General features: G+C 39.1%; 1 protein-coding gene across 6 annotated transcripts in view; it reads left to right on the top strand.

The window, feature by feature from the left end:
- The window catches only part of elavl4 (ELAV like neuron-specific RNA binding protein 4), an 86,258-nt gene extending 62,236 nt beyond the window's left edge, over nucleotides 1-24,022 (top strand). For 5 of the 6 annotated variants that reach the window (XM_059341739.1, XM_059341742.1, XM_059341745.1 and 2 more), the window contains 3 exons: nucleotides 7,792-8,017; nucleotides 15,690-15,728; nucleotides 19,335-24,022. In XM_059341739.1, coding sequence (XP_059197722.1) covers nucleotides 7,792-8,017; nucleotides 15,690-15,728; nucleotides 19,335-19,662 — 593 coding nt within the window. In that variant the 3' untranslated portion in view covers nucleotides 19,663-24,022. The remainder of the gene's footprint in view (nucleotides 1-7,791; nucleotides 8,018-15,689; nucleotides 15,729-19,334) is intronic. The other variant, XM_059341741.1, reaches the window with a different exon arrangement.
- Nucleotides 24,023-24,883: the final 861 nt, after the last annotated feature.

Genomic DNA, 24,883 nt, shown 5'->3' with positions numbered 1-24,883 from the left:
AGAAGAGAAGAGAGACACAAGCTGATTCAAAAGTGTCCCCAGGAAGATGTAACTGACCGGTTTCATGTGCATGTAATGTTCATAGACATTTGTGACTGTATTATTCTATATCATCCTGCTGTTGGTTGCATATGTTTTACTCACGATTCACAGTATGTTTTATTGTTTGTTAGAAGCTGCTGCACGATTAGACACCCATATTTTTCCTGCTACCTTTAGATGCTGTAGTGATTTCATGAACTGATTGGAAAGCTTTCATACTGTCTAAAAGCATTATAAGTCGTAGATAGTGATAATAGTTGTTTAATAATCTGCAGTACGGACTGTTTTACTGCCATACACTCCACAGTCACATTGAATTCAAATCAGGGCTGGCAAAATATTGCAACACACAAAATATCAATGCTAGAAGTCAAATTTGTCTATTGTTTTGTTTGTTAGACATTCTGTATCTTTTTGACAAATGTATGACCCTCAAAATACAAGTGTCGGGAGGTGGAGAGAGCCTGATACCATAACTACATAAAGTGAGTAAACTACATAAAGTGAGAATGGAAAGATTATTAAAAAGCTCTATATCATTAACATGAATATGGTAATAATACAATGCTTCAATATTTGTTTTTTTAAATATCATTGTTGATGTCATATTGTAAATCACAACAAGCCTAATTTGAATGTGACTATTAGTTGTAATATGTTAACTCAAAATGGTTTATTTTAGTCAGTCTTATTCTGTAGCATTTACTTTGCCCCTACTTGATTAATTGCTTTTCTTTATGTACCATGCACACAAAGTGCCCAATCCTCATAGGTTTACAAGACACCAAAAATACAGTTGCCATAGTGTTACAAAATTACAGATTTACAGGATATTTAAGAAAACTATTCTGCCATCTCTCCCAATACTGATAAATAAAATCTGCTGCAAAAAAGATTCCTTTTGAAGCACAACTTTATATATATATATACTTTATATTCATCAAACCAAGAAAGCAAAAATTGTCATCTTAAAAAAAATCATGTATAACATTGAAAACAGATTAAGACTTTTGCTCTCTGTGCACCATGGAAGCCAGTTCTCTCTAAAACACCAACATCTCTCCGTACTGCCTCATCTGCATGGTCCTTTTGCCTCTCCTTCCACCTTTGTGCCATGCCTGCTGCGCTGGGTGCAAAAATACTAAAACAACATGCATTTCAAGGTCAGGGACAACAAACAAAAAACAGTCTCCTCAGAAAACCTGCATGGCTCTACAGTTTAGTTTTTGGTTTCTTCATGTACTCAGACGGTTCATGTTTGCACATTTTTTCCCCCCTCAAACGAATTACCCTTCCACTGTGTGGTTGGTATGTTCTCTCCTCTCTTGACTTGAATAATGGATGTTCCCCTTCAGACTGACACCGCACCGAATCCCTGTTCTCTGCCTGTCCGGCAGAACAGAACAGAACGGTCAAGGTAATACGAGCGGAGAGTTGCACCCTCTAGGTGGGATGACTGCAGCCTTGACTCGTACTATCGTCTCTCTGCCTTTTTCCCAAACATAATCTTCAGAGTGCATACTGTCTCCGTGGTAGCCGACACACATGCATGCACACACAACCACGTACAGATATGCACATCGATACATGCGCACACACACATTAGACAGATGGTTGAAGCTCTGCTCTGACAGAGGCTAAAGCACAGGGCACCTCCGCTCTTCAAAGTCTCTTCGTCTCTCCTCTTGCTGCTTTTTCAAACGCCATCTGTACCCAGGCACACTAATGTTACTTAAAACAAGGACATTGCTTTTTTTCTCTCCCCATAATTAGAAGATAGCATGAATCGTGTTTCTTTCTGCCTCTGCCATATATTTAAGTCTTTTGGTAACATTTTAAGAATTTGCGTATGTAGGTGTGCATCAGTGTGTGAGCTTGCTTACAAGGATACAATGCACTAGATGCGTGAAACTGTGTGTATTTGAGAGAGAGAGAGAGAGTGAGAGAGAGAGAGATTGCGTGTCTTTCATTACACAGCAGCCACGTTTCTCACCACTTTCCTCTCTTCTGGTCTCTCAGAGGAGCAGTCATTTCTCTCTGTCAGTCAGTCAGTGTTTGGGGAAATGATAGTGGGTTTTAGAGAAAGAGCGGCTTTGTTTGGGCAGGAGCAAGCAAGAATAGCACTGTTTCCTTTCATCATCATCCTTTTACTGTCACCTCCTAACATTCTCCTCTATCACCTTCTCTCCTTTTGTCCTTTCCTGCCTTACTGCTCGTTCCCACTCTTTCCCTTTCTCCTTTTCATTCCTGCCTTTGCTCCCCGTGCCCCTCATCCCCCCCCAGCACTCACTTCCCGTCCCCCCAACCTCTCTCTCCCTCTGTTTCCCCCCTCCCCAGATTGAGGTAGCGTGTTATTAGTAAGGCAGCCAATGTGCCTGTCGGTGTGTGTTAGGGAGAGATAAGCACAGGTAGAGAGAGTTACATAAGCCGCTGTTGATTACTGTGGAGGAAAGGGAGAGCAGAAAAGGAGAGTGAGAAGAAGAGAGGGAGAGAGTAAGAAAGACAGATTGCTGTACCTTAGTAAGTACATTGTGCTCTAATGTTGCCTGTATGGCTGGCTGGCGGTTGATAAGTAGCCTAGGCTTCTGGGGCTGGTTGAAAGGACAGTCATTAGGTTGGACTCCCTCGACTGGCAGCTTGTTTCATAGATTGCAAGTTTGTTTTTGTTATAATGTTTAACGGAAAAAAAATAAACTCTTCAAGGTTTACCAAATTAATATGGCATGACAGAGTGGTTATTAAAAAAAAACAGCTAAAAACACTTTGAGTGGATTCGTGGAGCACATTTTTCATTTAAATCTAGTTCATTAAAGTGTTTTTTTCTAAGATAGATACTAGGACAATGTTCTAGATTTTGCTTTTGTATAACAAACACCATGAAAAGAACAAAACCAATGACTTAATGATTCTATGTGTTGTTCATGTAGTTAAAGCCTGATAGAGCTTCTCTGCAGCTTAAGGCCACAACACACCAAAGAACGAGCAGCGACGAAGGCAGATTGTTGTGTCGCCTCAAATCGCTTGTGTCTGGGCCAAAAAGTTGCACTTGAACACTCTGCAAAGACTTCAGTCAATGACCAAGTAGCATGTAAGTTCTTACTCTCCTTACCAACAGGTGGATGGAGTCTGTTAAAGGGAGCTACTCAACCTTTAAAATTACAAAACGTTACATTTATGAGCTTTCTTTGCCTCTCTGTCATCGGCTGAGGGAAGGTAGAGAAGTCTAACCGTTTTGAGAGACTTACTAACACATTGTTGCTCTGTCTGAGATTTGTTGATAGTAAGAAAAAAAATCAGACAATGCCAACAAGAGCCGCTTCAAGTGTCGATTGTTAGGTTCCATTCTATAAAACATCTTTCAGCTCAAAGAAAGAAAAGTCTTGGAACTCACCAGAACAGCAGATCACTTGACATTTACAAACCTGTAGCCTTGTCTAGTGTTAAATGTAAAGCATTGTGTGTTTTATTGTATCTTTCTGAATTCAGTTTTTACCTTGTATTTCTCTTAAATAGTCTGATGTCTTGATTTCCTTAAAGGCCTTCTAGGAATGAGTGTTGCAAGTCAGCATCGAGTATAAACACTATAATGCCACAAGCATCAGATAGCTGTTTTCACCATAATGCTGGAAAACTGCTGGTATTTTTTTATTTATTATTGTATGGTTGATGTGATTTAATGTGACAACTTCAGAACACATTAAACATAAACACAGCAATGGAGGATTTGGCACACTGATGCCTGGTGAACATCATAATATACAAGGTAAAGATGCATACAGCATAAGAAGAAATGTGAGGAATTATTGCATTTTTAATCTCAATTTAAGTTGAATTTAGTTTATTCTACTGATATGCATGACTATAAAGAGCTTATCTTTTCCCACACTGGCTAAAATGATCATGATAAGCAAAATAGTTATTATTTGTCAACCCTTTGACATTCACACATTTTTAGGATCATAACGAAAACCAAGCAGGGCATACATAGCAAAAGTCAAGGAAAAATAGTGGATAGTCAGATCAAACGAGTAGAAAAATCAATACCGATTGATGCTGGTTGCTTGTCACAAATTTTGTACACCAACATCTGTGTAAGTTCACATTTCACTCCACCATTAGATGTTTTCCCTTCACATTGATCCGTTCTTCCTCTCTAGTGATACTGAACAGAGTAAAACAGGAGTGTTTCTCAGCAAAGCCTTGAACTGTGACTGAGAGCTGACTTCAATCTTCTAAGTCTGAGACAAAGAACATCCGTTCTGTTTCACTACCTGAACTAGAAAGTGGCTTCCTCTTAAACAGTTTAATTGTTTAATATCAACAGGCTGCTCTATTCTGCACTGGATACAAAAGCGTTTAGACTCAAAAAGGAGACGCTGCACACACATGTATTGTTCCACAAAATTATGGGTGATGGGGGTCAACTGCCTCCTCACCTCCTTACAATGCTACTGTATAAACTCAAGGACAAGAGTCACTGGTGCCCACTTAAACAGACAAAAGTACACACAAATGAATGTCCAATCTCACACACACACACACACTCCTATAAACACGGAGGATTGCAAATGATCACGGATATCTCGACTGCTCTTTTCACACTTCATTCTCAATAGCACCTCTTCAAGTTATCACTTAAGCATGTGTGTGTGTTGTTGCTGTGCCTTCATCAGTATGCCAAGTGTTTGTCCAGAGGCCCTCCAGCCAGAACCAGTTTAGGAGCCGCTCAATGCCAAACAAGGGTGCGGATTAAAGGAGACTACAGTCCTCTCTTCCCCTGTCGTCTCAGCGGAGGAAGTGAATGAGCAATGCTCTCCTCTTCCTTAACTACCGCTGAGGTGCCCTTGAGCAAGCCTCTTGGAGATGCTAAGTGCCTTAAAGCAGCACACTGTTGTGAAATTGGGCCGTGTCCAGTTGTCAAGGTGAAGCATGGCTTTTAATGCCTTGGAAATTTACAAATCTGAAAAAGGCAAATGTGTGTCATAAATCACACTTACTGACTACAGCTCAAAATCAGCTCTCCCCAAAGACACAGCAGTGACCCGCATTTTACCTCACGCACAGCACATGCATGGCAACTACAGTAATAGATGAAAAAAATGTAGGAACAGCGATGGTTATTGTTTGCGCTGTGTAGATCCCATTAGAATTGTTATTTCTCTGCTTCTGACAAGCTAATTAAAATGTACAGGTACAGAGTTGGCACAAGAGAAAGGAAGGAAGGAAGGAGAGATTGTGAAAGCCTGTCAGGGGAGAAAGAGCCAGAAAGGTAAAAAAAAAAAAAGAGAGAGAGAATAAAACTGAATAATTTACACTGAATAGGAGTTAATGAGATCATCCAGCAAGCGGAAGGGAAATATTTTGGTTTAGATCTGTGCATGAGTGTGTGTGGTCAGTTAAGATTGTTCCTTGTTGATTACACACCTGAACTACAAACTAAATCAATTTCAGTTGTTGCCTATTTTTGTCCCCATCACACCCAAAATGTGTTTACAGCAACAGGAAGACACTGATCACCACAGTTTACAGTAAATGAGGTCCTTTTGCAACGTTGACTACTAAGTAAAAGCTTCCAGTATTTGACGATGGGGAGAAAATTGCAGAGAAAGTGCAAAAGAGCTAATTTGTCCCTGTGAGTAAAAAACAGACAGACAAGATGTTTGTGCTGTAAACTGATTTCTAGACTATCACATTTCAGGCAGATTTATGTATTCTATCGTTATTAAGTCAAACTGAAAACAATTTTTGTTACCAAAAACGAAACACTGGCACAATACTATACATTTGAATTATAGACAGCTGTAGTCAGGAAAAAAGAAAGTAAGTCTTCACAGTTCGGCAAATAAACAAAAGAATTTACTCTATGGAGACATGCATCCACATAGAATGTCTCCAAATAAATAAATGAAATACCTTAAAAGAAGCAGATTTTAGTTTTGGCAATTAACTCATTACAGCACCATTGGTAATCCAAAAAAAGCAACTATTGGAGCCCATTGGTTTAGGAATATGCCTGTCTTTCAGTGGAGTTTTGCTGTTATTCAATTGGAAATTTATTTTTAAATGACTAACAAACTTGACCTGAAATTTTGTTCATTTTATGAGACTTATATGGAGATACAAAACATGTTTCATCGATGATTGGTTTTCAAAGAGTGGCTTTTTATTTCACAGCTTGGCTGGAAAGTAAATAACCTTGTGCTGCCTGTGTCCTGGAGAGAAAAAGAGAACAAAAGAGGTAGTGAGATGGTCAAGGTGCTTCTTCGAATAAGAATTCAGGAGCGCGAGCGCCATGAGACAATCCAGCAGGAAGTATAAAAAAGAGATGGGGAGAGGGATGGCATGTACAAAAATGTGGAATAACAATAAGGAGGGTTTTTGTGTGAGAAAGAGACTGCACACAATGATGCTCAAACACAAAATTCCCCCTCTTTTTCACTGCCTCTCTTTTATTCAGTCTCAGTCACACAGACATGCCTGTGTGCACACAGTATTATGTAAATAGTCTCTTCGGCAGAGTGCTGCTGTCACTGAGCGAGCATCCTCTGGGCCATCTAGGCAGCCTCATTAAAACAAGGCACAGCATCCATTAATAGATACCCGTGTGCACATACACACATACATATATACAGTCAGCAACGCACATGGAGCATTCACAGACACCAAGAAAGTACCTCCCATGAAGCACGTCTCTAAATGTTCCTCTCAGGTGGCAGTCAAAAAATATCTCCAAGGAAACGGCTCAAATGTCAGTGAGAACAATGCATGAGGAGTGTGTGTATGGCTGACTGTGACTGGAGCTCGCATGAAGGAAGAATGGACTGTGTCGCTTTAAACAGGCTCAGGGCCAATGCCACAATGCAGCCCCATATGCTCAGACAACTGCTGGTGTGTGTATGTGTTACTATTATACTATTCATCTGGCTTCTCTCCTTTTCCAAACCTACTGTCAATCCTTGTTAAATGCAGCACATTAAGTTTAGTGTCAGAAGGGGATGGGGTGAAAGGGTTCACGGAGGAGTGCTAAAACAACTACCAGGGAAAATAGAGTTTAGCCTTCTGGAGCCACTGATCACTGAAGTGTGATCAGATCACATGACTTCTTCATGACATCATGACAAAATAACGAAGCAGTGTCAACCCTGCCGTCAACTTCCCTCTGAAGTACTGACTTGAAACTCCATGCAAGTTTTTGTTTGATGATGATAGGCCAAGTTAAACCGGAGATACGGTCAAATATATATTGTGCAAAAAAATATAGTGTAGATGTTTTCCTCATTTTACCTCTTTTTTGTTATATTTGCAGCCTGTGTTCACATGTCCAACATTTAAAATTCTGCACTGAGCATGATATAACATAATTGTGTGTGTGTGTGTGTGTGTGTGTGTGTGTGTGTGTGTGTGTGTGTGTGTGTGTGTGTGTGTGTGTGTGTGTGTGTTGTTTGGGATCAAAATGTTGATCCAGTAAGTCAAAGTGAATAAATAATTATCAGGTAATATAGGTGAGGTTGTACTGAAATAAAATGATACCAACATGTCATGGTAAACATAAAGTGTTATATACAGGCAGAATAAAAAGGATTCAATAATGGAGAAAATAACCCAAAACTAACCTAAGGGTTATCATTGTTGGACTGGAACAACACAAATATCCAAACACCTAGTAAAAATGTATGGACTGTGATGTTCTGTCTAAACCCTGTAAAGTAAAAGGGGCCTGTGTTTGTTTTTGATCTGCTGGCCCCGCAGGTGGCTCCCGAGGTGTGGGCTTCATCCGCTTTGATAAGAGGATAGAGGCTGAGGAGGCCATCAAGGGCCTGAATGGACAGAAGCCATCAGGTGCCGCCGAGCCCATCACAGTCAAGTTCGCCAACAACCCCAGCCAGAAGACCAGCCAAGCCCTTCTGTCACAACTCTACCAGTCCCCCAATCGCCGATACCCAGGCCCCCTTCACCACCAGGCTCAGAGGTTCAGGTGAGTGCTGGGGCAGGGCGTGGAGATTGTCATGGAGGAGGAAGTGGGGCAGAGAAGAGACAGGATAGGCTGGAAAAGGGATCAGGTGGTTTTGGAAATAGATATAGTTCATGCTGAGTTTCCCAACCTTGGGAGCTGACCCGGTGTAAAAAATTCCTAACTAAAGTGACTGGTTCCATTGTTCAGTCATCTTGAAAGCAAGCCAATATGAGCAGCTTAAAATTAGAGTTGCAAAGTAGGAGGGCCTTGAGATGCCCCTGGATCCAAAAGTAATAATCTAGCAGTGATTGGCGCCTCCTATGGACAAAAGTGGTAGTGTTTCCATGAGCATCACCACCTCGTGCAGTAAAAATCTTGATCTGGCTAGGGCATGCATTTGTTTAGGAAGTGATATATTCCTTTTCTTTTTTAAACAGCTGTTTGCAGGATTCAATCCAACAAGGAAATGTATATAACCGTGGCTATGTAAGATTAATACCTGTAATATGATGATGGTGTATGTCATTTCATATAATGATGAAATACTCAGAAGACATATTACGTACCTGTCTAAGACAAAGAGGGTCAATTCAGGATCAGTTTTGAACCCTTTCAAATTCCACAATTCTCTCCATCTGTTGATCTTTTATTTTTATTTTTGATGATCCTGCCCCCATGACCCAAAGTAACCACAAAATATAACATCAAAATAAAATTCCCTCAAGAAAAATGTATTTCTGCTTCCTGCTAAACTTTGCCTGGGAAAACGTAGACATAGGCTCTTCTGGTCTGTGAACTGTTAATTGTTTCATCTATTTAGCAGAGAATCAGAGCCAGGGAACAGACATTAAGAAGAACTATACAGAAATAGACAATTTTCTTGCTGATGATCTTGTTTGCCTATGTAGGTCATATGGTGTATTAAAGTATATAAGTATTAAATGAAAATGTCCAAGATCAGGTACATTATATGTAAGGTGCATTTTCATGACAAAAAGATTATGCTGCTGTTCAGCCCATTCAGCCCAACAGTCGGAAAACTATTGCGAACAGCAGCATAATCTATTGTTTCATTAATTTGGATCCTTTTAATGAGAATTCAGAGGGAGAAATTTACTTCCCAGAACCAGCAGCTGCTCCTACTTCCCAGCTCTATTCCAGAGACATTATGATGTAACAAAATGAAACACAAAGTGCCGTCGGCATAATAAGATGTAGTATAGGAATGGGGTCACTAGGGCCATCTGCCCAAAAGGTTGGGAACCTCCAGGTTCAAGTTAAGAGTAGAGAAAGCAAGTAATGTGTATTAATAGTTTGTACATAATATCATGTGCTCTAATGTGACTGATGTTGTGATTAACCAGTGTGTTTGGTATCATGAAATGACAAACAGGATTGCTACTTCATACGTGGATATTTAATGTCACCACTCTGAAACTCAATAGCAGTTATCCTTGGTTTATGTAACAATAAATGAGTTTAATCAAGGAAACACGTCTGTTCTAAACGACAGGCCTGATTTGGAAAACATTTGCACCAAATGCAATTTACATCGTTCGAACAGGGGATGTTACACCCACACACACAGAGCATGAGTCACAGCAATGTCTATGTATCAACAATGATGCAACTTTTCTCCTGTGAACATTTATTTCAGCAAATACGTCCCCCTTTTGAACAACACGTGTGAGCTGTGCACCTGGTGCAGGTGTCAATAAATCACGCTCTGTGTGGGTCCACCCAGATCAGAGAGGAACTGTTCATAAGAGACTGTGGGGTTCTGTCGTTCACAACTACGTATTTCCCCTCATTTCATCATGCTGCCATCGTGTCAACACTTCCCAGAATATTCCCTGTGAGGCCTGGGCAAAAACATCTATTTGGATAAAAACGTTGTAAATGTTTATCAAACAAAAAAGTCAATGTCTTTCTGATTTGAGAGCTCCAATTCTGAATGATGTGGTCACAGTGATACAGTACCATGATGCTGTAGATTATTGTTTCCAATATTTAGCCATAATAAAAAAATACTTGCAAGTAGGGCTGTGCAAATCAAAATGTATTTTCAGTTACCATTTAGCCTTCTAGTGATAATGAAAACAAGATAATTGAGATAAAAGGATTATGATATCGCATTCTGTTTCACAATGAAGCTCATGTTTTGTCTTGTGTTATAAATCCAGTGCATCTTGCCTTTTCCTTTACATTGGTGCACTTCCGAACATTTTCGCCCAATTACTTATTGAAATATTTCGAATATTGCTTATATCCAATATTGTAAATATATTTACAATATTTACAATTATTTACTCGTCTTCAGTAGGTTGTGGCAGTGCACTAAGACATCATAGATTTAATTTATTCTGGACTCATTTATCTATTTATTCTTAATATTATTTATGTCAATGTATATATTTATTATTTTTTATCTATGTGCTTAAATATATACGTGTGTTTTATATATTACATTTGTTTTATTTGTTTTTTCAGTTTAGTGCTTTATGTTCAGGAATTGTGATTTCAATATTGACCAAAACAATTGTGATTATGATTTTAACCATAAATAAGCAGCCCTACTTACAAGACTTAATCTGCTGTATTAATTACTTCATTAGAAGCTGAAGTTATTGAAGAGAGATTATTGTCTTAAATCTAATGAACAAAGGCCAAATTTAAACAAATGACTAAATTATTTTAAGGATTTTGTTTTAACCTTGTTGCAACTTAATTAAACTGAGTGCATATAAAGTACCTGAAGCTATCTTTAATTCTAGTTTTCAAGTTTTTTGCCCAGGTCAGTGATCACTGAACATCATATACAGTATAGAGCTGACCTACTGTATATACTGTATGGCATCCTACCTGGTCATTTCCTGCCACTCACTAATGACACAAACAATCCTCTTTTAATTTAAATGTTACATACAGATGGTCATGTTACCTTTCACCTCAACAACAAAAACAAGACAGAAACAGGTGATCGTATGATAGTATGTGATATCATCCGATCCAACCAGAATGTTTCAGAATTGGAGAGAGACTCTGTGCTTATACAATTTCCTCTCTCTTTCAATAACACTAAGCCGGTCGTGCTGTTTACTCTCTATCAAAGTCAGAGCTTGGAAGGTATTTTTCTTCTGGAGCGGCTTCCCTGGTGTGACACCTGAGCGATGTAGCGTGGCTGTGTGTCTGTGATACGCCAAGCCAATTTACAGGCTCCGCAAGAGAGCTGTCGCTTCTCATCACAACTCACAACCACAGGACACTTCCTCGCTGTGTCTCTGTGCTCTAGCTCTCTGCTCCCCAGCCCTCCACTACAACCTCAACACTTTAGAAATGTGCTCAAAGTAGATCTTTTAAGGACAGTGCAAAGAGGACTTTTCTCCAAATACAAGACAGTATTCAGTCAAAGTTGAGCCATTGTTTGTAAAAGAGACAAAATTAAATCTAAAGATATATAAAAGTATGTTTCGAGGGCAAAAATACATTTAATGAAGCCAAAGTGATCTACGGATGTAAATTAGCGCAGGAAATTAAATCCATTAGAGCTTGTAAAACGCCTGTTTGTTTTACATACTTAACAAGTTTGTGCTGCTTATAGGTAAGACCCAAGTTGAAAAATAGGCTTATAATTGCATCTGTCCTGTGTGACTAAATCACGTGGGCCTGCTGCAACACAAGTTAATGTATACTGTGCTTGTATGGTCCCTCTCCAAGACTGCAAACATAACCGAGTCAGGCACAATACACAGAGCCCTAGATCCCGCCTCGTTTCCCGATCCTCTGTCGTTAACTAATGGTACTAATTAGCAAATTAGCCTTATTATATCCAGGGCAGGAGCCAATTTTAATTGAACAGATTTTTGTTTCAAAAAAAGAGAAGACAAAAACACCCATTCCTCCATTAACATGCATTGAGAGAAAGCACAAAAGCCCTATTGTTTATATCGAGCTTGGAGAGACAGTGTGAAAAGCTGGCGGTGTGTTTGCGTGGTGAGCGAGCATCAGTGTGCGTTCGTACACGTGAGAGAGACAGAGAGGTACCGACAGGGAGGGAGGGAGAGAGAGGTAGCAGCAGGTTGTTTTGTTGTGGCCCAATGGCCCGGCGGCCAGCAGATGTCTTCGTGCTCCTGGGCCTACAGCGCCTCTCCTCTGAGCATCCTCTCCAATTGACTCATTTACCCACAAAGCAGCCTGCTCGTTCCCTTCCCACGTAATGGGCTAATTACTGCTTTAATGATTCCGTATATCCTTTTCTCCACTTTTTTTTTCTTCCTGTTTCAGGGATGCTTTTGCACTCTTTGGTAATGTTAAGAGAGAAAAGTGCGACCCCCAGATGATTAATAAGGCTACAATTTACTTTAAAAGTTAATGTAAAACGTTTTTATAAATTAAGTCAGCTGACTTCAATGTTGGAATTTCACTTCAAGTACATATCATGCTATGGCTTTTTAAATATTTAAATGCATTTAAAAATTTAAACAAAACAAAAAAACACCAATGTGAGCAACTTGCGTCTTACGTACTTACGTCTAAAAAATTATATTTTGAAACACAGCTTATTACAGTGCTCTTCAATCCTGCAGGAATTTCTAATTTATAAGATACTTAACTATAATTACCCGGCCCCCCGGTGTTTAATTGTCCCTGATTATAAGACTACTGATCTGTTATCTCTAACATGCAATGTAAATTTAATTTGCAACGATCAATGTAAATAGTATCGTGATTATTACCATACAAGTTATTTAATAAAAGCTTTAAAAAAACGAACTGCTTTCTTAATTGCAATCAAATAGTAATGCAGTTGTGTCTATATCATTTGAGAATATAATAACATGGCTTTTAAATGGTGTAATTGTAGAATAGTAACCAGACAGCTGTATCAGGAAGCAAGTTCAACAGAGCCGGGGTTTCTTTGCCTAAGCTGGCTTGACAAACTTTACAGCCCTGATCAGAAATTTGTTTACCCAGACTCTGTGTGGGTTCCCACAAAGGGGGGCTTTGGAGCGTCAATGACCTACTTTCCCTATGAAGAATAGGAAAAAAATATGACTATAAAGTATTACTTTTTGTGTAATTTCACAAGCAACTGTCAATTTTACCACTATAATGCCTAACATCTATTTCTAAAAGGACAGCTAAACAAATACAGTTCTGACACTTCAAACTTGATGCAAAAGATTTAAACTTTAGCTCTATTAAGGTCTGACATTGTCCCATAAATGACAATCAATTTGATTTTTGGCCAGATTGAAGAATCAATTTTATCAAGTGTTGGATTTAGTGTTCTATTTACTGAAATATACTTGCTGTGTAAAACAGCAATACAGGACAAAGCATATAAACATAATCCAAACTGCTAATGTTATGATGTGGTTGAAAGAAATTATCCCTCATTGTATATGTAAGTTAATGTCATAGTGATTAATATTATAGGGAACTCTTAATGTATGCTACCTTTGACTTTATGGAAGGCTGTTTATTTCATTTATGGGCAAATATCCAGATAACACTACAAACATAATCAGTAGTTCAGTGAGAGCAACAACAACCTTACAGATAAATCAAATATTATTCCTGCTCAGATTTTCTGCATCAATAACTGAATGCATATATGTTTTTGTGAAACATTAAGCACTACTGTAATTACAAAGTTGCATTCAGTGGCATAAATGTAACGTAATGTAATTTAATCAGTGGTGGAAAAATTATTCAGATCCTTTACTTAAGTAAAAGTACTAATACCACACTGCAGAATTACTCCACTACAAGTAAAAGTCCTGAATTCAAAACTCACTTAAGTAAAAGTACAAAAGTATCAGCATCAAAATGTACTTAAATCATTAATAGTAAAGGAAAATGCAGAATGGTTCCACTCAGACGGTTATATATATTCTAAATACATTATTAGATTATTTGTATTGATGCATTTATGTCAAATCAAATCAAAATCAAAATTACTTTATTCATCCCCGAGGGGAAATTCAGTAAACAGCATTTTAATTTTGTAAAGATAGTGCTCATTTGAACTACGTACTTAATTTACTGTGCGGTTTAATTTAACAACATGTCTCATCATTTAAAATTGATCATGTTTGATCATTAAATGTAGTGGAGTAAGTTCAATATTCGCCTTAAAATGGAGTAAAGTAGAAGTATAAAGTAAATTATAAATGTACCTCAAAACTGTACCTTAGTAAATGTCCCTAGTTACAAGTTTGCATTTCTAACATTTCCCATAAACTGAAAATATGTCTCGCTTTTTGATTGATTATTGCCTATTTCAAGCCGAAACCCAGAACAAAAAGCTGCAGCACCACTTTAGGTCTGCAGCAGGTGATATAACCAGGTTAAAAGAAAAACAGAAAACTCTGGCTTTAGATTCAACACACCTCGCTAATCTACTAATCTTGCTCCGTGGTACAGCCCTCAGGACTTTGTTGGTTAAAATAATAACATTTCCGATAAGATTGAATGCTGTGTAGCAGTTGTGTTGCAAAAAAAGCAAATGCTTATGGACTGAAAGAGACCATAAGAAGCAACAATTCTGCTGGTCAAGTCAAAGTCAGAGAGTTCGTAGTGTTTTCAAGAGGAACGAGGCGTCACTGGCCAGCTGTTGCTCAATAAGCCGTGGCCCCTGTCCATTAGGCCAGAGGAGTTAATAAGACATGAGACAGGCCAGACCCAAGTGAGGAATGAAGGTCATTGAGTCACCAAGCAGACTGCATCCATCCAAGAGGGCCAGTATTTCATACAGCCCACAGGTTTCTGAAGCCAGGCTCACACGCATACACAACCCGCTGGGTCCTTAAACCACACACTGACACACAAACTGTACTCTGGCTGAGTGCAATGGCTATCGCTAACGGGGCTGAAATGATTATAAAACCACAACATTTCCCTAAAAACTAACCTTTTTAGACAGAAGACACCCTCTGACTAACACTCAGCCATTCCACCTGACCTGTTAGCACTTAACAGGTTGACCCCGACCACAAAGACAGACATTCACAATTTCATGGCTAGTTTAACACTCAGTTGTGTTTTTGTCGGTCCACCTCATAGAAAACACATTAATCATCACCACCTCTCTCGCTCACCATCATTCAAATGCCAAACCATTACACTGACAGAACTCTGGATCATTTCCTGTCATCTCAGGTGTTCTCTCTACTGAGTCAACACAAACTAAAGATCATAATTTATGAAAAGTTTTTATCAACGTCCATCTTCTTTAAAAAAACAACAACAACAAAAAAAACTATGTGGCGGCATAAGTTGTATGCACATGCAATTTCCTGCACATAAAATGATTTGCCACTGCGTAGCACTATGGCAAGCGTAGTACAGCCGTGTGCCCTGCTGCCATTAGTGCTCTGTATGTGACTGTAATAGTGAACTGTGACCAGTCTAACTCTGCTCTGGCATTAGCTAATGCAGGGTGATGCTATGAAGTAGCGCAGTGGCCAACCAAGCAAGTGCCGACCATACTGATGGTACTGTAGCTTCATTAACCGACGATAGCATTTTTCTGGTGGGGCTCCTCAGTGTAATGGGCCAACTATAGATGGGTTTGTTTGTTCTTGAGTGAGGAGGACCATGCAGTTCCTACAGGGACTTAACATTAGTTCCATTGAGTGAGTCGACCATCTGCCCACCATTAACCCCAGAACCCTCCTTCTCTTTACAGGCTGGACAATTTGCTTAATATGGCCTATGGCGTAAAGAGGTAATTAAAAACTTCACCCAATGCCAGATGTCCATGTTGACTCAATGATTTTTCAATATTCTTTTTTTCTGTTTTTTATTTTTTTAGTTTATGTTTCCTTGTATTTTTGCAGTCACTTTGCGTTTGACAATTCCTTCAAGGTCAACTGCATTTTTGATTTTTTGATTTGTTTGTTTATTTTCCTCGTAAGCTTGAGTTTAAAACCCTAGCAACCACTTAAGGTGTTAAAAAAAATCAGAAAACAATCAGTCTTTGTTTTCAGTGGTGATGAATTTGCTTTGTTTTGATTATGACAAGTGCTGGTGTTGTTTGGATTGTTTTGGGTTGTTTCTGTGTACTGAATGGATTTTGTTCTCTGGTGTAAAACTCCTAATTTCTAGGTGTGTTTTTTTCTACTGGATTCAGGTTCTCCTGCCTTGTCACTCTACAGATATAGCTTGGGAACAGTCTCTCTTTAGGAGCAAATTTTGAATTTGTCACTTTGATTACATTTCCACACTACATCATTAGAATAATCACTTTGTTCTTCCACTATCAACACAATCTTCTCTGTGATAAATGTACATCTATACAGTCTGAAGCCATTACAAAATTAAATATTGCCTTAATCCCTGGCAGCTGAGATGAGGTAGTGTTCAGGGAGGACACACGATGAGGCTGGATGAACCTGGATCCCTGCTGGAAACAGGAAATGCTGTTTCACTGCAGACAGCTCCAGCTTTGCTCGGCACTGCTCTGCTCGATTTCCTTCCTTTCGCCTCCATGTATCATTTTGCTTTCTCGCTACCATAGGTCTTACATAACCCTGAGCAGCAGCCACTGTGGTGATAGATGTTTCATGCGCTGACGGTGGCATCTTGCATGTTGCAAGCACAGGGGAGACCATCTGAAGTCAGCTTAGCAACTCAAACAGAGATGAAGTTTTAGCTGGAGAGAAATGTTCCCCAGAAAAGCTGTAATGTTATCAAATACAGAAATGCAGAATCTAGTTACAGAAAAACACATTTATGGTGATGCAGGTTTAATCCTCAGTGCCTCCCGTGCCCTATAAGTACTGTGGCCTCACGCAGAGTCTTTATATAATTTTCTGAAGGTGAAAATAGTTTCCGATTCGGCCGCCCTGATTGCAAAGCACGCCATCAAGTTAGAAGTGCTTCCCAGTGATCTAAGGTTATGATTTAAAAGGAAAGAGAAGAAAGGTGTTAAGAGCTGGAGATGGTTGGCTTTAGAAAGGACAGAATAGATATCTGGTCAGCTACACTGTTGCTATGCAACCCCTGGTCTCGTCTGTAACATTGGTTAGTGTTTGGTCCCGCTCTGATGGGTACACTCGCATGCACACGCAGACACACATGTACATGCAGGCGCACACATCTCCTCATCCTCGTAGTGGCAGTGTAAGCTAGCCTCCAAACCGTCACACTCTCACAAGCCTCCTCACACTCTCCAGCTTTTGCATATAAATCATCACAAGTTTTTTTCGAGCCCAGCAGGAGAAGCCTGAACGCAGCCAAGCATGTCAGACAAGGCCTCGACGTGATGAAGCCAGTTAAGATTCCACCTGCTTGATAATGGAGAAAATATTAACTTGCCTCAACGAGACACTGAGGCCATGTTGAGATATGTGAGACAAAGGATTTAAAATCTTTTATCATACAGTTTGCCACTGCAGCAACCCTACGGTGAATATGAAAACTACCTTATGTCTGTCATATAGATTTATTATACTTTAATGTATTTAAAGGGGATCTATTATGCTTTTCCTTCTGTTCTGTCATAAATATAATGTTACAGTGTCGGATTAAATGTTTCAAAGTTTCAAATAAGGCGGCACATTTATATAAAAGTAGTGAGCAAGTAGTGAGCTTGTGAGTAAAAACCTTACGTTCCAACAGTTTTTTCTACTATCTGCCGGGTTTCTATATGCTACAGGCACATTACTGTAGTGTTGACATTACGCTGCTACATGCGCACATCAGGAAAACCTGTAATCTTGGTTGCACTTTTCCCCAATTTTGGATCATATTCCTGCTGGAACATGTTAGATTTTGTAGTTTTTGGTTTAGAAGCTTTTAATGGGGATTTTTCCCTCTAAAAAGCATCGGTGTTGTCATTCCTCCGGCCGGACTGTGGTAGAGATGGCAAAGGTGAAGATATAGAAGACCTGGAAATGCTGACCAATCAGAGCAGAAGGGGCTTTTTCAGGAGGGGGGTAAAGAGAGAGGACCCAGACAGAGGGAGCATTGGGTTTCTGCAGCCATGGGCAGTATGACATGTAAACATGTTCTAGTAAAACCCAACATACAAGTAACAACGTGACAATTAGCATAATAGGTCCCCTTTAATTTCATCTTACTGATTAAGAAAGATCTATACTAATATAATTTGCCTTTAACTTAACTCATTTAATTAAAAGAAATCAGTGCAGATCTTGCCGTCACTAAGCTAACCACTCTCGGTGCTTGTACTGGCGTCCACAGTCACCACAAAGGCCAGAAGCAAACTCCGCATGACCAAAGTCATGCAGGAAGGTCGTAGTGATTGCCGGCCATATATAGTCACTGGAGAGGGAGGGGTGGGGGCCCCGAGCAGCAAGCAGCGCTATCGATCAGTGCCACAAGCTCTGGAATAGAACAGAACAGAACACCCTGCAGACTGCGGGAGGAGTGGGAGGAATACACTTTGTACCTTAATGCCACTGGGCTGTAAAGTGCTTCCATTTTCCATTTAGTTTGCTCCCTCTTCCCTCCCTCCCTTTCCTTAAGAAAGCAGCCTTCTCTGAGACAGCTGCAGCAAAGCGGAAATCTCAATTAAAGCACACCCAATAATGCCTATAGTCGTTTCTTGGAGAGAGGTGGCATAAGAAATGAACCTTTTTATCTCATTTACCTTTTATTTAAAAGTGGGGAATTTTTTCCTCCTCTCCCTTCCTTTGAGCGGAAAGGCAATTAAGTGAAGTCAACTGAGGATTCAAATCTCTTGCATCACAAGAAAAAGGAGAAGATTATGAGGCGAATGAGAACAGATTTAGCAGGCTGGTGCATGATCTTTGATGGATTTCTAGCAATGTTTTAATTCAACAACTTCCTGCAATTTAGCTCCTAAAGGAGCCACTCAAGGACACAAAGAGAGAACCTTCATCTGCAGCTCCTTCAGCCGAAATACAGCACAGCACGCAGCGCTGTCGTCATTCCTGACAGGAGGCCTCTCAGAATCGAGGAGCTCATTTAGTAGCAGCGAAGCAGACACATATACGAATTTGTGCATATAGACACACACATACACGCACATACAGCAAGCATCCATGCATCCTAATTTATTTGACGTTGGCTTGGAGATCAGATTTAGTAGTTTGATCAAAAAAATCATTTAACAGATGACTTTGACAGTGACTTATTATGCATTGAGCATCGTAGCAAGCTTTTAGATTAGGAAAGAGGATTACGTTTGAAATTATGCTCCCAAAACACAAAATGGAGATAGGTTTTTCAATGGTTTATGGCCATATTTCATACAGTAGATGCATTCCACTGTATGCCTTAACCTGTTCAATTAAAACTTGCTCTCTTTTCTCTCCCCCTCTCTCTATTCTCTCTCTCCTCCCAGGTTCTCCCCCATCACCATTGACAGCATGACCAGCCTGGTCGGCATGAACATCCCCGGGCACACGGGCACCGGGTGGTGCATCTTCGTGTACAACCTGTCCCCAGATTCGGATGAGAGCGTGCTCTGGCAGCTGTTCGGGCCCTTCGGCGCGGTCAACAATGTCAAGGTGATCCGTGACTTCAACACCAACAAGTGCAAAGGCTTCGGCTTCGTCACCATGACGAATTACGACGAGGCGGCCATGGCCATCGCCAGTCTCAACGGCTACAGGTTGGGCGACCGCGTCTTGCAAGTCTCCTTCAAGACTAACAAGACACACAAGTCCTGAACTTTGACAGGTAGAAGCAGTTGCCCCGCGACTTTGTCTGCTCCCAAATTGCCCCCAACCTTTCCCCCCCACCTCCACCCGTCCCCTTAGCCCCTTCAGTCACTACCACTACCACCCTACTACAGCCATCCAACACAGCAAACTCCAACCGGAACACAAAGCAACCGACAAACCATCAAACAAATTGAACTAGAAATGGCTTATATTATAACTTTGGACCTATAAGCCAATGTTGCCTAAGTATTACAAAAATGAAATGATGAAAATGTTCATGAGTTTTTTGGAAGCTCCTGTGATAATGCAGGCTTCTCTTTGTTGTATATTCTTTCTGTTTGTTGTGGTTGTTAAAATGATTTTTCTCTTCTGTGTAAACAGTAGCAAATCCCTGTATCCCCTTATTTCAGAGAAGAGAATGTCCTTTTTAGATTGAAACCTTTTCTCTGTCTTGATTCAGGATTTGTTTTTCTTTTGTAAATCCGGATCCACTGTCGTTAGTATTATATACCTCCCTGTCGGTGAAAGGGAGGGGGCTCTTTTTTAAATTGGTGAACCATTCATTCATTTTTAGTGTGTATCAAAAACTTCCCCTTATCGATTATAGATGGGATTCCAAGGTCCCAGTAACTCTGATGTAGAAAAAAAAAGAATTTCTAACATTGTTTTTGTTTTGTATCGCAAACAAAACATAATGTCTTTCCTCACAGGGGTTAAGGGAGATGGGGCGAGGGAGGGGATGGGTTAGCTTTCCTGATGACACGTTAAGTAATTTAAGAAAAAAAAAATAACACTGTTGCCAAAGAGAAGATCTCTTTGCTTGAAAAAAATGCGTTTAGAAAAAGATAAAAATAAAGAGAAAGAAGATCTATTTTTATAAATGATGATTAAAATAATAATTATTGAAGAATTTTTACAAGAATCTGGATTTGAAAAAAGAGAAAAATATTTTGACTGGCTAACTAGGGGGGGCCGGGGCGGGAGGGAGGGGGCACCACCTTGTCTTGTCGTTCTGCCGTGGTACTTTATAGGATCAAAGGTTGTTTGTTTTTTGGGGAATCCAAGTTGGCAGTGATTTTGTAGATGGAAGGGATGCAAACTGAGGCAGGTGATTTTGGTAATTTTTCACATATGTACTAGTGCGTAATTATTCAACAGCGATACCCAAAAGGGAAGGGAGAGGGGTCTTTCCGAGGCCTAACCATCCTTATAGTCCAGAGCCCAAAGCAAGAAGACCCTTTGTCCACTTGTTTTCCTGTTTTTGTCATCAGTCAATATGGGATATCAGTAAATAGATATATACACATCTATCCATTTAGAGAGCATACTATACATTATCTATATCATTTTCTTCGCTCTGCGTTTGTGAACTTACATTTGAAAAGAACTTCCTTTTAGCGATCAACAGTAGGTGCTATACTACATTATTCACATATCTTAAATATCCAAGTTTGTTGTTCTATGTGTTGTTTAAAGAAAAAAAAATACTTCGATGTTGGCATTGAATTGAGCTGCTGTTCTTTGTTTAATATTTGTTTATTGTTGGCCCGAAAAATCTGGTGAGACTATTTCTTTGCTGAATAACCAGATCACCTAAATTTGGGCCTTGTAAGAATCACTGAACAATTTTTCATTTTGTATTTTTTTGTTTGGCTTGCTGACTTTTAGGTTACTTGCTGAGCGTGAAACGTTTGTCAAAACTAAATGATGATTAGCTAGTTCCGTTAGTCTAGATATTTGTTTCCTTAAAAAGGATCTATGACAACTGTGTCTTTATTTGCTGTGTACAAATAGATGATATATATATACATATATAGTCTACATTTGTTTTACAATATCTACTGTACTATATGAGTTGTCACTGTTCTTTTGTTTGAGCTTGTCTTTTTCATATGACAACTTATTATGAAGTGGTGGTTCAGTTACTTAGAAAAACTTGTGAGGAAACTGTTCAATTGTTGTCATGTTGCTTGTGGAGAAAAAAAAAAGATTTGGATTAACTTTCAGTTAGCTACCGCGGCAAAAGAAACCGAACAAAAGCTTAGAATATAACTGTATTTGTTTATCGGTTTATTTACTTATCTATTTTTTAAACTATTTATTTTTCTATTTATTTGTATTTATTATATATTTATTGATTAATTTATCTGTGTATTTATGTATTTATTTGTTTCATTGTCTGTGTATTTGCGTGATTCTGGTACAGGGAGGGGGCGTTTCTGAGCAAAAGGGAACAAAGCGACTAGTGGAGAGGCTCTTCCAGTAGTCCACTGCACTGAGAGAACTTTTAGTACGTTTGTGCTTTGTACCAATATATCAAAATTACAATATAAAAAAATCTAAAAGTCAAGAAAACTGAAAAAAATGTCTGGAGGGTTGGGGGACGCTCTTCCCTTATTACTAGAAACAGTTACTCGCTATGCATAACCTAGTTAATAGTTAAATTTGCTATTGCTTTTTTCTTGTCTTGTTAAAATGAAATCTTTAGATCTTTTTCAATAAAGTTTAGTCTTAATAGAATGTTATAAACAGTCGTTCTGGTTCAATATAACCTGTGATAAGTTTGTGTAGTTCTAAAAAGCCACTCCGTCCACACCCTCCCTCCACTTACTACCGCTTTGTGATGAAACCTTATGCAAAAATGTGGGTCTGAAAGCATAGTTTTCAGTAAAACATTTTATATAACATTCAGCTCTTGGAGGCTTGGGCAGATACATTTTAAAAGGAGCAAATGCCCATTGTTGTTTGAGGGTCATTCATTGCACTGGACTAAATCGGTCACCTAAGAGTCAAAACTTATTTTTAAAAATATTCATCATGTTTTCAAATGACATACCAACAAATCTTTAAAAGAAAAAAAGAGAAATTGTTACCATTGCACACCAACTGTTATTTACAGCAGTTGTTGCTATACTTAAGAAGTACTCTGGAGGTATGAAAAGGGATTGTACCGATTCTATATTTTATATACTCTAATATGATATATATTATATATTTTGAAAGGTGAAAGGTAAGGGAATGGTTCCAGAAGTATAAATATACGGAATTGGATTTTTTTGTTTGTTGTTAAGACTTGAAAACATGAAGGAGGTGTGTGGAGAGCATTTCAAACACTCAGACGCATGCTCGCATTAACTACATCCTTCTCTCTCACACCTCAGTCATCTGACAGGCCGGGTCATCTTATATCGTCATTATTATCCAGTCATCATCTGCGCCATCCAATCACATAGTTTTCTAACGTCATAACGGCAACAAACCAACCAACCCAACCACCCACCCAAACACCCACCCCACCCACCGACCAACCAGACCCCTTCATGCTCCCCGCCGCCGTCGGGAGCTTGAATTATGCAACGACCCCAGTAGAATGTTGTTCTGATGTGTGAACTAATTTCCTACACTGTATGACTTTTGAACTCTTACGATGCGTGCCTGTGTTCCGCCTAGACCCTGAGTGTGTGCACATGTGTGTGTGTGTGAGCGCGCATGTGTGCATGTTTGTATGCATGTTCCTTTATGTAGTTGTGTGTGCGTGTTGTGCGTTTTCCTCATATGTTTGTTAGCGTGGAGTACATCCAGATGTGTGTATGTATGTACAGTATATACATATGTTAAGTGTTTGTGATTATGTGTGTGTGCGTGTGTGTGTGTGTGCATTTGGGTCCATTTAGTGCACATATATACAAACGTATATGTGTGTGTCTTTCCCTGAGTGCATGTGCGCGCGCGTGTGACAGAGATAGCAAGTGCGGTTTGCTCGAAATGTGTGTGTGTGTGTGTGTGTGTGTTTGTGTGAAAGTGTGTGCATGTCAGGGTGTTTGAAACATGGGGCTGCGTCACCTCGCTCTATGCCCAACCCCTATGGCTCACACCATCCCCTGTAGCGCCTTATAGTGGCAGCCTGCCAGTAGGAACAACGCAGCCAGTAGTGGAGGAGGGAAGGTGAACAGAGGAACTAGGCTCTTCTTGTCAGTTTTCATTTTCCTCCTGAGATGTGTTTGTTTACTATCTGAAAAATCTATAAACAAAATCTTTAAAGACAAAAAAGACGAAAAAATGTTCACAGGGCCCCATGACCGCGGCTCTCTCTACTCTCTCCTGCTTATGTTATTACTTAACAATTATCAATGATGATTATTATGATTATTATTGCTATTATTCTTAGTATTCTTATTCTTATTATTAATCCAATTACTGCGATGAATGACTTCATGTTATCCTTGCTAGTTTAGGTCATTTCTGAAACTGGAAACAAAATAAAAATCTTGCTGTAAATGTTTGTTTTTTCCTTTTCATAAAACTGTTGTGTTTGAATTATTTGTACTTTTGAATGTTGGGACAATAAAATGAGGTGTTAAGAGCTTGGATGTTTCTTGTCGTGATGAATGAAGTATTTAGATACTACTTTAGTACTGTAAGGGGACATGTTCCTGATATATTTAAAGAGCATTTCATTTCTCTTAACTGTTGGTTTCTCGTTATCTACTTGGTTAGATTTAATATGACAAATCATCAATGTATGATGTAAAATTGATCTCTTTAAAGGGATAGTTTGGATTTAATGAAGTTGGGTTGTTTGAAGTACTTATCCATAGCCAGTGTGTCACCTACAGAAAAAAAAACTATTTCCAAAAATGAATACCAGTTTAGGTGTATGAAATATTCAGAATATTTTCACCGGTCCTGTTTAACTTCATCCAAGGGAAACTCTTTTCAAAGCCACCAGACTCCATCAACAAAAACACAAATTTAACCTGCAGGACACAGGAGTTGCTTGCACACAATAACACAAACTAACAGATCAAGGCAGCTGTAGAACAGCAACTCCAGTCTTCTGTGAAATAAAATTACTATTTTTGTCAATGAAGTCTGGTGGCTTTGAAGAAAACATAGATAATGGCTTCAGTTTCTCTCGCATAAACCTAAGCAGGCCTTTCTGATGGCAAATTTCATTCATTCATTTTAATGTACTTAATAGAAAATTCACCAAAATACTGCATTCAGTTTATATTATAGATTTGGATCAGTTAGTCAACAAAATTACAAAGAAAAGTAGTTCCACACAAATGAAGTTCATGATTGAAAATGTATATTCTAAAATAGTCTGAAAGTCAGAAAAAGGCAGTTTAAAGAAGTTGTCTTTTGCTCATAACATTTTTTAAAGGGTCCCTTTTCTGACAATTCATTGAAAAAAAATATCCCCAGATCAATCAAAAAGATTTTC

Source organism: Centropristis striata, chromosome 9 (genome assembly GCF_030273125.1).
Source record: "Centropristis striata isolate RG_2023a ecotype Rhode Island chromosome 9, C.striata_1.0, whole genome shotgun sequence".
In the NCBI taxonomy this organism is placed as follows: domain Eukaryota; kingdom Metazoa; phylum Chordata; class Actinopteri; order Perciformes; family Serranidae; genus Centropristis; species Centropristis striata.
This window is presented reverse-complemented; position numbering and strand designations above follow the sequence as displayed.